Here is an 18,119-nt window from a genome sequence, read left to right on the forward strand (position 1 = left end):
GCTTCATTTAAATCGGCTAATCTATATTTTTTATGTATGTATGTATATGTGTAAACTAATTATGTATGTATGCCAAAAGATAGGTAAGGATTTACTTGCGCTGAAAAGCACTAACAGTGAAACCAGCGAAACAAGAAAGTATGTATACACGTATGTATGTATGTAACTGAAATATTACGGCGATAAAAAATAACAAAACCCATAAAATTACAACAAAATGATGACAACAATAAATCGCTTGGCGGTTAATGAATGTATAAAAAGCCAAATAACAGCAACCCCGACCCCAAATAAAACCCAAACAGCAGCACCAACCAAAATAACAACAGCAGCCACATTATGCCACAACGGTGGGGCAATATGGGACCAAAAACTTTATCAACGAGATAAAGTCATTTATTAGTTGACTGCATGTTGGCGTTGCCAAGTTTCGCAATGAATTTTGTTTCGTTCGCCCACCCCCCCCGACCCACTTGCGTTCACTTTCGCCCAGCTTCAATGTAATCATTTTGCAGGGTGGTGGTGTATGGCTGGCTATTAAATGGAAACACACGAATATTAAGACGTTATAAAGGAGCAAATAATATGCTGCTAACGTGTACCCAAATGCTCAATACATACAACGTATGTATCTAAGTATGTATGGAAGCAGCAGTGCGGCGCGCCGGACGTGCACACAAAAATTATTATGGCTGAGTTACTTAGTGCTGACTAGGACTGAGATTGCCAGCTACATAGAATGGGGGTAGGGCTATGATCAAATGGAGCAGCTGGCTATAAACCGCTGGCAAGCCACCACTGACATCAACCACTGCTGAGCGTTGAAAAATAAGCACATAAAAGACGTAAAAACAAAATGAGCCAACTAATGGGTATAATGAAGGCGAAATAGTATGGAGAAGAGCAGCCAAATTAAACACATACATACGTACGTAGTATTTAAGTATGTACATATGTATGTATATAAAAAATAGATATCAGAGGGAGCAAAATTAAAAATAGCGCTAGACAGTTAAAATAGATGGGCGACGAAGACGCAGGTTGTTTAGAGCTTGTAAAACTGCCAAGAGAATGTTGTGTTCCTACGTGCATTAATGTATATTTATATATTACTTGTTGTATGTATGTACATATATGGATCGCATACAACAGCCCAACCACCCCACACTTCACATCACCAACCACCCACCATCCGCATTTGTCGACTTCCACTAATCAACCTCCAACAGCAAACTGAACCACCCACTCAATGAAACACACACTTATATGTACACAAAATATGCTATCAACTAAATTGTGCTATTTCCGGTACTCATCCTTTTCCGCCGATGCCGATGCCGATGCCGCTGCCGCAACACTGAACGCACATTATGCCATATCATTCTTGATGAAACAGATAAAATCCAATTATTAAAGGTTTCTCCCCATCTCAGTTGCTCCAATGTTGTTGGACATTTGTGGATAAGCGAAACAAAAGATTCGTTCATCGCTATGAATACGAAATTTGTATATAACAACAGCATAAATATACGTGTATGTACATATGTACATATGTAATACATATCTACATAAATAAGTGTTACGCTGGAGCAATACAAACAAAAAATTTTTACTCCACCAACGACGGAGTCTCGTTATGTGGAGAAATATGGAGTTTAACGAGTGGCCGCTCCCCCACGCTCAGTTAACTTGATTGGAGCATAGGGTTACCAAGAATTTCGTTGGTAAATTATAGGTAGTATTTAAGCGAAATAAAATAAGATTGATAAAGAAGATAAAAGTAAATTTTCTTAAGACTTTTTCTTTTAACTTAAGAAGTGATTTCCGGGTTATGTAAAGGTGGCAATAAATAAAATGGTTGCAGTGAAAATAGACGCTGTTTAACAACTAAAAGAACGTTTCAGAACAAACGACACTCTAACTAGCAGGGATCACACGAGTTATACAGATTTGTATAATTTGACAGTTACAGAATGGGGTTGTTTGGAGACTTTTTTATTGAGCTGAACTCATTCTCTACAAAAATTTCTAGACAACACCACTCTGTGACTGCCAAAATGTACAAATATGTACATAAGTACAATTCTCCTCAGATAACTAGGGTATCAGAATTAAGGTACTTTGCTAACAATTTTTTTGAAATTTTTAAAAATCCTGCCGATTTTCATTATAATTCAAAACCTTTTCTTTGGAGCAATGCATTATGTATTCTATACCATATGGGTTCTAACGCGCATACTAATTTATAATAATGTCCAGTATTTGAAAGACGGGTACAAATATATTCATACGTACATATGTATGTTGAAATTTAAATGTCAGGTACCTGAAACGACTTATTATAGTATAGACTATATAAGTAAAATGTGGTAAAATAAGAGCCTACATTTATGCATATAACTATGTATGTACATATGTAAAGAGAGCATGCATGTTTGAGGAATCGAAAAATATCTATTGTTATATGCGAAGCTTTGTTTGTTCTTAAAAATCTGAAATCTAGAAGGCGTACAAATTGATTTACTTTAATGATAAAGTATAAGTTATGTTTCCTTTATTTTTTGTTTCCTGTTTTTTTTTTAGCTAAATAGCTTAGAAACCAAAGAGTGGGAATGTACTAGGGTGTTTACATGATGCGATTTTACAGACAAGTTTTAGTTGAAAGCAATCAATAAAGTTGGTCGGCAACCAACTGTTTATTTAACTAATCGCCTCATAAATAGAATTATTTGCATATTACCTATTACAAGGAACTACCTTTCGTATGACTTAGACTTTTTTCTCAGAACAAAGAGCCAATAGTCGTATAAAAAATTTTGAAGCTAATAAAAATGGCACAACACCGAAACCGCTTTGTCTCCAAACCAAATTTGACAATTGAAATTTGACCTTGTCGGAAACGCCAACAACGAAAATGTGACTAATATGCAAAAATAAATAAAATCAGTAACAGAAGCAACAAAAACCACTCTTTGCACGGCTTGCATACGTCTGGAATAAATTTTTTTTTCAAGAAAATTTTATCGTGACAATTGTAACGCAGAGTTTTTTAATGCTTTTCAATTAAGTTTTTTCCCCTAATATCGTTTCATAGATTCTCATTTGGATTGACTTAAAAGTGAAAGAAGTTCCGAAAATGTCTTAATTTTATGAACATCTGGAAACTTTTGAACTAAATATTTTTACTCTTTTCAATTACAATTGAGGGATTCACAATGGTATCGTAAGTATCGTATTGTTGTATGTCGCAAGCTTTAAAAGCTTAAATAAATGTTTAGAGAACTTGAAACCACAGCCAACTATTTTTTACCACTGCGAAAATGTATAATATGAATTTGATGGTACTTTGCGAACCGCCTTAATATATATTTTTAGGCGCTTAAAGTTTACGACAAACAATACGACACTAACGACACCGTTGTGAATACCCCAAATCAAACAAAAATACGTACATATGAGCGTGATCACAAAATTAATAATACGGTTAACCGCGCGCTTTTCTCACCCATCCGTGGTAACCAGCGCTGTTTTATCATAAAAATGTTATACTAATACTTATGCAGTTTTCAATCGAAGATGTCACGAAAGAAAAAAGAATACAAATTTTGTTAAATGGCTTAACACAGAAACAAATGGTCAAAAATAATACAAACGATGAGCATGGAGTTTTAATAATAGCCACAAAAATTAAAACTGTCAAAAATTATTAATTTTTTTTTTAATTTTTTTAGATCTATCACCTACCAACGGAACATTTATTTTTTTAGAAAACGCCTCCAGCTCCAGAGCAATTTGACATTCGTATAATTTTAAAATTTAAAAACCATTTGCAGAATACTAAAAATTACGCATAGTTAAAGGAAAATGAGATATTAAAACACAATTAAGTCTTAAAATTTTTCTATGTAAAATAACGATTAAAATGGTTTTAAAGAATTTCTGGCTATAGGTACCGCAATATTTTTGAACTGATAGAAAATTTATAGTTAGCTCTTATCATACACATCAAATCTCCTAAAACCATTTTAATCGTTTATTTACATAGACAAATTTTAAGACTTAAGATATTACGACGCTTAATACGCTCTGTAAATCACATAATTATAAAATTTTTAGCTAGAAATGAGATAAAATGAAATTCAAGAACTCGGCATATGTACAAATGCATCGCTTTTATTGAAAATTCAGCTTTTGATTTAATTTTGTTTTTATCAAACTTGCGTTCATATTTAGTACTTTTCAGGGTATCAACATAAAGAAATTCGGCAACTCTATTGGGGAGTATACTATTGCTCCACCAGCTCCAACACTCACTATGGTAGGATGCCGGAGCACAATCTCGTTCTCTCTCACTTTTCTATGTTGTACTTATTTACAAACATACCTACAATTGTATATTGTATCTCACTATTAATTTAGAATATTTATTTAATTTAATTCTAGTCAAACATCCAACATCTTTTTAATCTAAAATAAAATCTAAATTGAGTTCCAATACCAATTACCAGCTTTTCACTGATTTCATAATTATCACTTTCTACTCCTGCGCTGATACCTACAGTAATTTGCTCATCAAAATTGTTCCGAAGATCGTAATTGCTGTCATCGTCGAATTATCATCCATTCGGTAGAACAAAAAATGCCACAGGATACCACAAAACCAACACATCGAAACGCTAAGGCAACTCACTATACTACCAGCTTTATGTATCTACCTACCTGCTGCACTTTTGTGCTCTCTGTTGACTCTGCCTTTGCCTTCTATGTGTGCATATGTATGTATGTCTGTATGTCAGTTAATTGTGACCTGCCCATTGGTTGGTTCATACTGTAGCTGTTGCACTGTGTGGTTATTGCGGCCATTGTTATGCGCAAAGATACAACAACAAAAGTATTGGGAGACAAAACACACCCGCATTACAGGCAATGAGCGCCTGACGAGCCAGCCTGGGTACATAGGAGTTTTAGTGCCGCTCTCTCGAGTTCCTATAAAAGGCAATGCACTGAGGCAGTTAGTGTCATTAGAGCTCATGTAAATCTAGAAATCGCACGCGTACAAATACACTCTCTAGCTAAATACGCTTTAGAAAACGTGAATCGAACATAGTGAATGTGTTAAACATAGCTGCGCTTCAAATTTTCCGATAATTTGCGAGGAGTTTTTAATTTTTGCACACAAGCAATATGCAAGGATATAGAACGTACAACATTGATGCGCATCATGCGTCACATCACCACGACAGCACCAGCGCAGAACAAAAGCCGTTAGTTGTGGATTTAATGGCCACGCAATACGCGAAATCACAAACACCGCCGCCATCACCAAACGGTAAGTTAAAGACGCCAAGAAAGAAAAAGTTGGGAATGCTGATTTTTCCTCGACTTCGCAATGAAACAAGCAAAGCAACAAAACACTAAATTTTTGTTATCTCTCTCTCTCTTTTGCAGAATGCCACTCCAGCCCAGACACATCGCTGAACAGCAGTCGCACGAGCGGCGGCGAAATCCCCTCAGATCCATCAGTCCGCCGTTATCGCACTGCCTTCACACGCGATCAACTATCACGCCTGGAAAAGGAATTCTTCAAAGAGAACTATGTCTCGCGTCCACGCCGTTGCGAGCTGGCCGCACAACTTAACCTGCCCGAGTCTACAATCAAGGTGTGGTTCCAAAATCGCCGCATGAAGGACAAGCGTCAACGCATTGCCGTCGCATGGCCCTACGCCGCCGTCTACTCAGATCCCGCATTCGCCGCCTCGCTACTACAAGCAGCCGCCAACAGCGTGGGCATGCCTTATCCGCCCTATGCAGGACCCGGCGCGAATCACATGCTAGCCGCCTCCGCCATGCCAATGTCCAGCCACTACGCGCCCTACCGCTACAGCCCCTATCAGCTGCCAACAGCACGTCCAGTGCCACCGCCAGCAATGCAACCACATCTCCACGGCATGCCAGCACATACAGCCGCCGCAGCAGCTGCGGCTGCCGCTATGCACAATGCTCCACTGGCCGCCGCTGCAGCCGCCGGCTATCCGAGCATGTTGAGCGCCGCCATGGCACCACACCAGGGCTATGCCGCCATGGCCGCTATGCCATCAAAGCAACACACACCGCCACTTGATCTACAATCGTCCGCATCGCCAAATTCCTCAACGCTCTCGCTGAGCCCCGCCGGCTCGGATCACACCAAAGTATTTGATCGCACACCAGCCGGAGGTGCCACCATTGCAATGCCAAGATCCAGCGGTGGTAGCAGCAGTGCTGAATATATCAACGTGACACATGAGAGCAGCACCGGCGGCAACATCACCGGCGGCAATAGCACTTTGTATCGCAGCGAAAGCGCCCTCACAGCACACTCACTGCCCGCCACCATCAACGAAATAAATCATCACCTGACCGCCACACAGTCGGTTGGACTTTTGATGACCAGCAGCAGCAACAACAATAACAACAACAACAACATGAGCCTCAGCAACAGTAATAAGCGTCCCGCAGCCTCATTCTCGCCCACACAAACCGTTATTGCCGAACCGAAACCGAAGCTCTTCAAGCCCTACAAAACAGAGGCTTAAGCGTGCTTAAGCTTCAAGGTTGGTGGGCGACGGAGACGAATGCTGTGAAAAGTTGGTTGGAAGACGGGCCAGCCAGCCGTTGGGGCTTAAAACCAAGCCTGTGGAATTTCGAAAACCAAAGTGCTGTGATAAAATTGGATATAGTGTGTGTGTGTGGGTGCATAGTTCCGACATTAAGTGTTATTAGTTTTTTTAATTTGCGGGCTAACTTATTTAAGAAAAAAAGAATTATTTATTTGGAAAAACAGAAAAATGAAGAAACGAACCGCAAATGACAGACGAAAGTATTCAACAAGATTACAAGAAAAATATCAACAAATATAAAAAAGTATGCTTTCAGTTAAAAAAAAAATATTTACAATATTTAGCGAAATTAGAAAATTACTGACATCTTACGCTATTTATGCGGCAAGTAAATGTAAAATTTATGTAGATAGTGGTGTAGTTTATAAAATTTGAGTTAAAGCAATTATGTAAATTATATGTAAATAATGTAGATACGAATTTACGTTTGTAAAAGAAAAAGAATATGAATTAAAATTGTTTTAATGTCATTTATAAAAAATGAAATGTCTTTTACTTAACTAAGCAGGCAGCAAATACTTACAAAAAGCAACAAAACATTTTACTTTTTGCAGTAAATTTTTCTTTTTCTACCGAAACCTTTAAAAACACAACTTTTTTGTTAAATTTTATTTTTTTTTGTTAATCAGAATTGAAATTTTAATTTCTTGTTGTGCTTGAAAAACAAAAAACTAGCTGATTTATGGACAGCTTCAACAAATTTATTTTTTTGAGTCGCCTAAATAACTAAATATCAATTGCCGTCGGAAATGTCAATATTTCTACCAATTTCTTGATTGCAACACCTCAACCAAAAATTATTTCAGGACTGAGTGTTTTGAATTTATTTTATCAGCAAATACTCTTTGTAACTGAAGCTTTAAAAACAAACTAATAACTTTTTGAATGAGCTTTTTATTCAACGTTTGCCAAACCTCTTTTTAGCATTTTTGATTTAAATTTATTTTAAATGTATTTTAATAATGCTTAGCTAATACAATTATGTTTATTTTTTTTGTGCACTTTTTTTTAATTAAAATCAAAAATTATAATTTTGTTTGGTTGCAAACAAAAAAATTCTTAGCTAAACAAAGTTTCATCATTATAACTGAAGCTTTAAAAACAAACTAATAACTTTTTGAATGAGCTTTAAATTAAACTTTTGCCACACCTGTTTTAGCTTTTTTGATATAAGTTTATTTTATATGTATTTTAAATAACACTTATTTTGTAAGCAAATAATATTTGCTTAGCTGAATAAAATTCATAATTATTTTTAATTTTTTTGTACACATTTTTTTTAATTAAAATAAAAAATAATTATTTTGTTTTGTAGCAAACGAAAAACTCTTAGCCAAACAATACTTAATTGTTTTTAAATGAATTTTTATACTTTTTTTGAATTCATATATTTGTAAATACGAATGTAGGTAGCTTTTTTACATCAATTAATTCTTAGCGAAAAAAATTTTCTTCATAATAATTTTTTATTTTTCTACTACAAACTTGTTTTTAATATTTTTTCTTTTTTATTTATTTATTTATTTTTTTTGTGTACATAGGTAAATTTTTTTTTGCATCAAGTCATACTAAGCTAAAAAATAATACTTGAATATTTTTAAATTATTATTTTTTAAACAAATTTAAAACCTAATTTGATTTTCTTTTCTGAACTGTTTTTATATTCAGAAAAAAAATTGTAAGCTAAAAAATTCATAATGGGTTCTAAATAAATTTTTTTTATTTAACTTTTTTAATTTTTCTGAATTATTTAAAATATTTCTTTACACAAACCTTTGAAATAATTTTTTATAAAGTTTTTTAAAATATGTAATTTTTTTATATATAATTTTTTTGCCTTTTACAGAAATTCCCAAATCGCAGCTAAATCTACTCAATCCCAAAACAAGCAAACACAATTTTTATTATCTTTTACCTCTACTTTGCGAGGGATATTCCTACTCTTAGCACCAAGGACTCTGCGGTGATTAGTGTCCGCTCACCTGAGTTCTAAGAAACCTCTAATCACCCTACTATATGTATGTTCTTCTATTATTCTACAAACAACACCTCAGCAATACCTAACGAGCGGCGAAATTCAATGCATTTTTTGCTATTCAAATAAAATCAGTTAGGTTAAATTTACCTGAAAAACAGTTACTTTTCAAAAGAAAGATTACCCAAGCTATTAGTAGGTAATAATGAATGGCGGCAATAACTTTTTAAATATGAGTGGGCGGATATTTGTTCAGAAAATTGAATAAAAGCAAATTTATTTATGAATTTGGAGACTAGAACTTAAATATCTGAGAAGGAGCAGGCAGAAAGGCTGCGAATATGACTACTTCTCATTTTTCTTCGGCCTTGAAAGAAGAAAAAAATCAATACAAAAATTGATATTTACTTCTCGTATAATGAAAGGGCGCTGCACGTACATACACACATACATACATACAAAAATATGTATGAACCAGTCGAGTAATAGTAATTAAATTCCTGACACCTCACAAAGATAGATACTCTCTGCACAGCAGTTCGCATTAATAATTAATAGCAAACAAGCAGTTATTGCTTACTTTTATTTAAAGACAATCAACGGGATATTCTGGCACAAAACGAGCCCGTCCGCAGATCATGTATGGCACTTATTTACATCCAGCTCCATAGATTCATATACATATCTTTTAGCACATATTTATATCCTGTATCCATGCTGACAAACGCGGCATGCGGGCGGCTTCTAACCGCTCCTCAGCTGTTTAACGTGCGTCATAGGCGTGCCATGGGTGACACCCTCCGGCGAGCCTCTCCGCATCATTCAAGGACAAAATTGTGAGAAAAGTAAACAATTTGTGCCGATCGTGGCAAATATAACTAATAAATGAACGCTGATATTTATACACAAATATCAAGGATAAGCAAAGATGTTTTTTTTTTCTTCTGCCACGTGTCACTTTACATAGCTTGTGTGGCTCGCAGCGTCTAATGTTGTAAAGATATTTACAAATCACAAAATTAAGGAATTCAAACAACTAATTGTTTAAAATCACAGTTCGTTCATTGTGCACACAGACAAATCGATTATTGCCTATTAATTAGTTTGCCTTCGATTCTTACTACTATCCCGTAGGTTTGTATACCACACTGCACAGTGTGACGCAACTGGTAAAATACGAGAAAAATTCAACTGATCACGAACTAAGAAACGAAATCTTCAAATTCAACAGACTATGTACTTGTTTCTGGACCTAAGTGGTAGTCGATGCCACCCAAGTCGATGCGCTAAGACCGGTGGAGATGATACCGAAGTAAACCGAAAAACCAACCTATTCCAACCAATTTGTATACCTAAGCGCACTTGCTTATAACAGCCTAAATAAATGGAGTAAGATATAGACATAAAAAAGTCAAAATGCTCAGAACGAAGAGAGAAGTCGATTAAGACATATCTGCATGTCCGTCTGCAGTTTATTTGTTCGTTAAAATTTGATCGTTATTTTGTGATTTTCTTTTTTTCGATAATTTTTAACAGTTCTATTGGAGACTGCGTTTTATGACCGCAAATGTTCTAAAAAATTTCATCTGGTTTTTGCTCTGTAAAAGCGAAGCATGATCATGGCTGTCCCGTAATATTTTAATGCTTCTCACAGAGAGTTCGCCATTCGATGTCCTTATAGGGTAGTTTAGGGTTCGTTGTCTGGCGTGCTTCCCATTTATAAGTATAACTCGTTTTTCGCTGCATATCATACCGCTCATTCCGGTATATTTAGTTAAGGCCAAAAATTTTGGGAAATTTTTTTTAATTGTCTTATCTGAATTTATTTTATGTTGTACATAGTTTTATTCAATACTAGCAAATAAACACTCGGCTCCTTAAAATTGTGTTTGTGTTGTTACTCTCACCCAAAACTTGTATGGCCTCATTCATAAAAACTTTATGAAGAGCTTTAGGAGGGGAGATTTTCTAACAAATTTTTGATTTATGAAGCATTCTTTTCTTTTTATAAATGTGGGCAATAGTTAATATTTTCGAAGGTATTTAGAAAGTAGTTAGAATATGCGCTTTCTTATGAAAATTCAATTTATAATTTATAATCTTATAACTAGAGTCTACATACCGAGCACTTTCTTCAAAGGTGTACTAATTAGATATTATCCTTATCTTATAAATTTAATTGAATTAAACTTTTTAAATAAATTTAACTGAATTAAACATCAAAAATATGTGGGACAGTAAACTTTCTTAAACTTCTTTAGTTTACCAACAGTATTGTAATATTTTATTTATTTTCGACAGTAAAGTTTCCCAAACCTCTTTAGTTTGATACATATATTGCAATATTTAATTTATCTTATTAATTCGATTAAATTAAAATTTTCAAAAGGTGGCAGCCTTAAACATTAATTTTTTCGTCTTGTGAGCCTTCTTAAACCTCGTTCTTTTGACAGCCATAATGCAAAAGTTAATTTATCTTATCAATTTGCTTAAACTGCAATTTTCAAACAGGTGGCAACTCTTTAATTTTGTTCCTTCTTAATTTCAAGTTAAAATTGTATTATAAGTGTGTATTATTTTATCTTAATCTAATTAAACTAAATTTAAACAAATCTAATATAATTAATTTTAATTTAATCATTATTTTACCATGTAAAGTAAATATATGTAAGGGCTCAAAGTATGCCTTTATGAATAATAAAATACATGAACATTTTTTTTTTTGCTCTTCGGAAAAGTCTCACTGTACACCAACCAACGCCTGCTGTGTATTGGCCTTTTCTACTTCCCATGCGTTCTCTATGGATTTTGCAATCTTAATTACAATCGGTTTTTCATTTGTTGTCCCAATTGTCTGCCAGTAAATATATTAGCAGAAACAACGTACTCGGTCTCTCTTTTCTATGACTTTTTTGCTTCCCTTTGTCGCAACTGTTTGTATCTTTTGCCTTTGCCAATTGTCATAATAGCTATATCATAATCCATAAAATTTTCTTATTGTTTCACTCATCTGCACAAAAAAAAACACACACACAAAGTTGCTTGTATGAGTGAGTTATGAAGGACTACAACGGAAATCAAAACAAGCAATTTGTTTTATTGTTCGTCCTTCTTTGGTATCATATTTTTTGCCGCGTGGCAAAAAGTCAAATTTTCTTTTTATGGACAAATATACAGTTCAAATACTTACATATTTATATACATACATACATACATAACTACATACGGACATAGTACACACAATTTTCGATTTTGCATGCTTTATAAATAATTAAAAAAAAAAAGATATTTACATGATTATGTGAAGATAACCAGAATACCAGAAGCTAACTCTTAAAAGCCACTTTAAAAAAGTCTACAAAATCGATGTTGGGACTTTATGTAGTCCACTTCGCGGCACTCATGGAAACTAAAGAGTTATCCCAGCTAACATGAGGTAATTGTTTCGTTTTTTAGTTGCACAGAGCCATAAATGGAAATCGAGGGAGAGCATCTCAGTTGATCTACCAGTTTTGATCCTTATGACTCCATTACGTCTACATCTGGTCCAAAGCCCTTAGTTCGCATGATATAATTTTTTTTAAGCCGAATTTCAAGAGAACAAGCAATTTCACCTTCAGTTACTGTTAGCTCAAATGTCCTCTGGAAGTCGTTTAAAAGGGTCATATAGAGGTTCAAAATTCGGGGAAATTTTTATATCACACTTTTGTACACAATAAACTTATCGAGAAATATCCGCTAATTTCGAAGCTCTCGCAGTTAATATTATGTGTGAAACTTTGCTAGCAAAGTGAATTTTGTTTGAAATCAGAGAGCACAATTTTAATACACTTTCACAAACCTCTTGAATTTGTCGATGAATCTATTTATGTTAGTAATTGAGCAGTTAGAAATCTCCGTAAAGATTCTGAATGAAGTATCTCCCTAGAGTGTCATGCCTTATGCGAACCAATACTGGGCGCTCGCAAAGATATTTTAGGACCGTTTCCTTACTTCCCTCTAGATTGCAGTTGCGATACCATGGGTTGTACAGTAGAACCATTTTTGGCTAGATAGTCAACCTGACTGTATCTTTTCTCGACAACTTTAGAAGTTATTCTGTATTTGGGTCGTCATAATGCGGTCATATATTCCTCGCAGTTTGGCAGGTATGAAGGTTTTTCCAATGTGTATCAGCCACACGTGCAAATTGCAAATACAGTGCCCTTTCGACGAGTCCGAGTGTACAGCTTATTCTCTTTGCTACGGATTCATCAAGATATGCTCCGGTCTCAGCCATTTCATATGCTCTCTCATTTCCATGTATTTTCCTATTTCTATTAACACGGTAGTCGAACTTAATGCGGTGGGATAAGTGCCAGAAGCGCCGTTTGGCTAACTGAGCAAAATGTATGATTTTCGTACTCCTTCGCATTAACTCTCTAATGCTTTGCAGGCCCTCGACTCCCATCATTTCCACTTGGAAGTTGCTAGCAAAGTTCGTTAGTCGGAAAGAGGTAGAGGTATTCACCGTCTCAGAGAATACCCCCCACCCACATCGAAGTCCATCTTGGAATCGTCAGTATAGATATAGAAATTCTCCTCGACTATCCTGCACCCACTCCAATTCCGTCTAGAAGGAAACTTTCGCTGAAATATTTTTATCAACAATTTTTTATGGACCGATTCATTACTCCTCTCCACGGAAGTTTTCATTAAAAGGCGAAAGATTTATTCGAAAACTTACTCCTATTAATTCTGCAGTTACTGAAACCTCTGTGTACCACGACACATACATGTTTATGTACATACTTCAGATAGAGATGGTTTTAAAATATCCTTCTACGCTAATAGACAGCTTCTTATAGCTTCTATTATACAGACGCATGCTAGACTCTGCAATTTACCGAGCGCTATGATGGCTTCTCACTATTTTACTGTATATAAAAAAAAAATACTCTTCTGCTTATGCATGTATGTACATTAAAGTGGTCCAAAAATGTATGTAAAAAAAATAAGGTCGGATTTTTAATGCCGGCACCCCCTAGGATTGTTCTATATCGAACCCCCCAGTTTTTTTTTTATTTTTTTTTTTAAATAAAAATAGGGAGTGCTCAAAGCTCTCAAAGTTTTCCATGTATTTTATATGGGGGAAAAACAACTTTTCGTAGAAATAGTGTAGAATTCTTGAAAATCAACAGTTTTCGATCGGAAAACTTTTCTTGTCTTCAGGAGATTCCCAGTAATAATACGCAATTGTCTCTTTAACCATTTTTTCATAGTAACTAAATTTTATAGGTCCTCCAAAACCCCTAGAAAATGCAATGGAAAAATCTTTAATCATAAAAAATGGTTAAATAAACAATTGGATATTAATACTGGAAGTCTCCTGAAGAGAACCACAGTTTTCCGATTGAAAAGTATGGATTTTTAAGAGTTTTATACCATTTCTACGAAAAATGGTTTTTTCTCCATATGAAATACATGGAAAACTTTGAGCGCTTTGAGCACCCCCTAAATATTTTTTGATTTCAAAATAAAAAAATAGAGGTATAGATATAGAACAATCCTAGGGGGTGCCGGCATTAAAATTCCAACTTAATTTTTTTGGACCACTCTAATGTACATATAGTATTCATATTAATATATAATTTGTGCACCCATCTGTTGTGTATTAAACAAATAAATAAATTAAATCATTTTCGTATTATTCTCACTTACACTTGTCAACACCTTCCATAAGAAGCACGCTGCTTTCCACCACCAGCCACCATACAAGCGATAAAATTTAACACCCAAGTCTGCCGTTCATACATCCTTTCAGACAATAATAAACAAACCGAAAACAAAAATTCCAAATGAAAATGAATAAATGCACATCATTTAGTAATAAACTTCTGCTACCTTTTTTTTGCCATATTTATTTAACTTGTTGTTGTATTTATGTAGTGTTATTGAGTCGCTTTCCTGTGGCGCATAATCCCACATGATTAATTATCACAACCTGATTTGCAAAGTTGCATATCAGCAGCTTGTCGGCTGGTAATCTCTGCTAAGCTCAACTAACTCATCCAAACACATGATGCCCGAACGTCTCTGGCTATAGCAAAATTTGCTTTTGACTTTGGTGTATCCTGCACAGCAGCAGAATCAGGCTCAGCGGTCAACCAACCACCAACATTGGCTGCAGATACATAGAAGTGTGCTGATGTGAGTGTGAGTGTGTGTGTGTCAATGCGCCCACCGCCTTTTTATCTTTAAAAATTAATTGTCATAACATTTGTTACGCTACTATCCTTTTTTTTGATTACGATTTGATATTGTCGCTTTGTAATCGCTGTTGTTGTTGTCATTGCATGGTTGCTGTTTTTTAAATTGCCGACAAGCAATTCAATTTTCACACTTTTCAAGTTGTTCACAGCGCGCCGAGATTGCGAGCGTCGTTCCCGCGGGATTCACCACCACCACGCCGAGCGCAACGCAACATTGCCTCTGAAACCCTTCCACTCTGCCATTGCTTTCCTCATCTCTATTATTAAGTAATAAAATTCTGCCACTTGTGCCCTCAGAGTCAATCAGCATTCCTTCGACAAAAAGGGATGCAAGTTATACGATGCCACTTGCGCTGGTAGAAAATTGAGCAGACCATTTTTTATGGTACTCAACCTGTCAAAACAAAATTTGATTGAGTGTTTACATAAACAACAACACACCATACAAAGTTTGTATCAGAACTAGTCTGCACATATGTATGTATGTATGTATGTATGTATGTTTATATAAATACCCTGCAAAAAATGCGACTAATCCGGGATGACTCCGGGAGAAATCGCAAAGGAACATGCGACTAATACCACTTTTGATCTCTTTATATGGAATGAACTGTTCGCTTTTGTTCGAGCATGTCCTATGAAGAGACTAATTGTTCCCCTTTATACCCGAACGGGTACAAATAGCGACTAGTCACTTTAAAAAAATAAAAATAAAAATTTGCGCCAGCCGCGATTCGAACCGAGGTGCTCAGGTTTGTTAAGCGAATACTCTCTCTATGTGCCAACGACGCACATGAAATTTCATTGACTAATGGCATACATATCATTAAATCGTTAATAGTACCCCTTAGAGATGAGTCGGGGACTAATTGATCTCCAATTATACCCGTAAGGGATGAGTCGAGACTAATTGATCCCCATTAGTACCCGTATGAGACTAGTTGCGACTAATTAATGCCCAATAGTACCCGATTCAGAGTAATCTCGGAATACTCTTTTTAGAGATTAGTCGCACAATTTTTTGCAGGGTATGCACTCAATACACTCAATTAGCTGCTTGACTTGACGCTTAGCAGCGCTGATAAGTATGTTATGGGCACCAACCAGTCGCTTGTTGTGGAAGATTGTGCTGGTGCATTGAATACAAGTGGGTTTACTTACATACATACATACTGAAATGATAAGAGGTTGTCTCACACCCTTTTGCTAATGAAGCTTCTGTTCTTTTTGCTTTTTATCGAAAAAAATGCTTGTATTCTAAAAGCATAGACAGACGGGGCAGCGTTGATCTGTATCCACGCGTTAATTCGCAATTATCTCGGGAACCAACAGACGTTGATCAGGATTAAGGCGGATCAGGGAAATTTTCGATGACAGCAAAGCAAGTGAGTTCGCGTCTATGGTAGTCGAGTGGTGAGAGCTGCGTACTACGATTCCATAGGACCCAGGTTCAAGCGGATTGCCAAAAATTTTGCATTTTTATTTTTTACCCATTTATTTATTTTTATATTTTTTATATTTTATTTTACCTTTCTATTATTTTTTTTTTTGTATTTTATTTTGCACTTTTATAATTTTTTTACCATTTTTTTAACTAATTTTACTTTGTTTCACAGCATTTATTTCATTTAAAATTTTAAAAACAAATTAAGGCATTAATTTAAATAATTAAAAAAAATATATTAAATTAAAATTCTTCTGGCTGTGAGACCTGAACCCACGACCTCATGGCTTGATAACCCCAATTACTGCCGTCTGTCAGGGGACAATTTTGATCAGATCAACTCGCCAATATGGTGTAATCGGAGTAGAAGTTCGGTTAAACACTAACATATTTTGTAAGCGCCAATCTACTGACTGCTATAGAAGATAAAGGACTCTTTGTTCCTTATTGGTATCCTGGATGGCAAACACTTTTTCTTAATACACCCGTCCCCCGTACCTAGGATAACTGTCCAAGGGGTTATCTTCGCCTTTCTCAGGGCTCTTTTGCACTTCCCAGTGTTGCTCACTTTTGGAAGTCTTTGCTAGATTGAAGGACTTTCTGCTTAACTTTCGCAGATCTTTAACTTTCTGATTCCACCAGTATTGTTTGTTCCTGCCTCTAGGCTTCATAACTGGTCAAGCTTGGTTTATCGACTTGCAGCATGCGTCGGTAAACCGGTCTGTCACTTCCCCTAGTTCCATTCAATTTTCCGGTGTACCCAGTGATCGGAAATCGAGTGCTCCTGAAGAGCTCTCCAGTTCTGCATCGACTCTTCCACATCCTCTGAGACCAGAGAGTACCTTTTAGTACCTCCTGTCGATTTTTGGTGACAAAGGATATTGGTCGAAAAGTGGCTCACCCTTTTCATTGAGGTCGCTGCATCCCCAAGACTCCTGAACGAGGACAATTCCGATGAAAACCGAAGCTTTAATGCAACTGAAGCTGCTTTACTGTAGTGCAGGTTTATTTGCTGTATCCGCACCATCTTGACTTCTACAGACTGACTCCTCTACTGTTAAGAGTTCGTTAAGTAGTCCGACAACAGCTTCTCCTCTGTGTACCACCTGAGGATGTGTATGATGCACATTCATCCATTGGATCGTCAGGTCTGATCAAGCTGCTCCTACAGCTCAACCTCACTTATCGCCACGTCGACCTCCAACAGGACCTCGGCAATCAGGGTTGTGCCGCATAGCGCCCCCTGTTTTGAGTTGAAGAGCCTGATAATATCCAGAATTCTGCTCCTCCTCTGGTTTCGACGGCAGCCAGACCTCGACGGCCAAAACAACCATAATTTGAAGTCGGCAGCCCTCACCCTCGCCTAAACAGCCGACCGCACCTTTGTACTGAGTCGCAGACCATTCGTCGTCACACGCCAGGATTTTTATACTGCACTGGAACCTGCCGGCATTCCTGTAGGATGGCGGCGGCCCAGGGTTGTTCAACAGCACGTTAGCTGTACCAGACAACACATGTAAATATGGAGTAAGTAAAATCTAGTTTCTTGAAAGAGGAATGAACTGCAAACAAGCCAGTGATTCAAGCCAACAGCATTTCTACTTGCTTTCGGACAATAAAATTTCTACCGAAGAATGATTCAATTAAGCGTTTTGACACCTTTAAGAAATCTTCAAAATCACTTTACCGATATCTTTACAGCTGTAAGCATTTTTACTGTTCTGCCATAATCACTTAATGCTCGTTTTATTTTCAGATTTTTGAGCTCTTTTTCTACATCGTTTTTTTTT

At 36.1% G+C, this 18,119-nt stretch overlaps 1 protein-coding gene across 1 annotated transcript; it reads left to right on the forward strand.

Annotated features, from left to right (window-relative positions):
• The first annotated feature begins 5,059 nt into the window (after positions 1-5,059).
• LOC118744028 (segmentation protein even-skipped-like) lies at positions 5,060-6,780 on the forward strand. Its single transcript, XM_036476786.1, has 2 exons — positions 5,060-5,329; positions 5,449-6,780. The coding sequence occupies exons 1-2, from the start codon at positions 5,185-5,187 to the stop codon at positions 6,573-6,575; spliced, it is 1,272 nt and encodes a 423-aa protein (XP_036332679.1). The 5' UTR covers positions 5,060-5,184; the 3' UTR covers positions 6,576-6,780.
• The last annotated feature ends 11,339 nt before the right edge of the window (positions 6,781-18,119 follow it).

This window comes from Rhagoletis pomonella, unplaced genomic scaffold (genome assembly GCF_013731165.1).
Source record: "Rhagoletis pomonella isolate Grant_MI unplaced genomic scaffold, Rhpom_1.0 Rhpom_scaffold_00007, whole genome shotgun sequence".
NCBI classification, from domain to species: Eukaryota; Metazoa; Arthropoda; class Insecta; order Diptera; family Tephritidae; genus Rhagoletis; species Rhagoletis pomonella.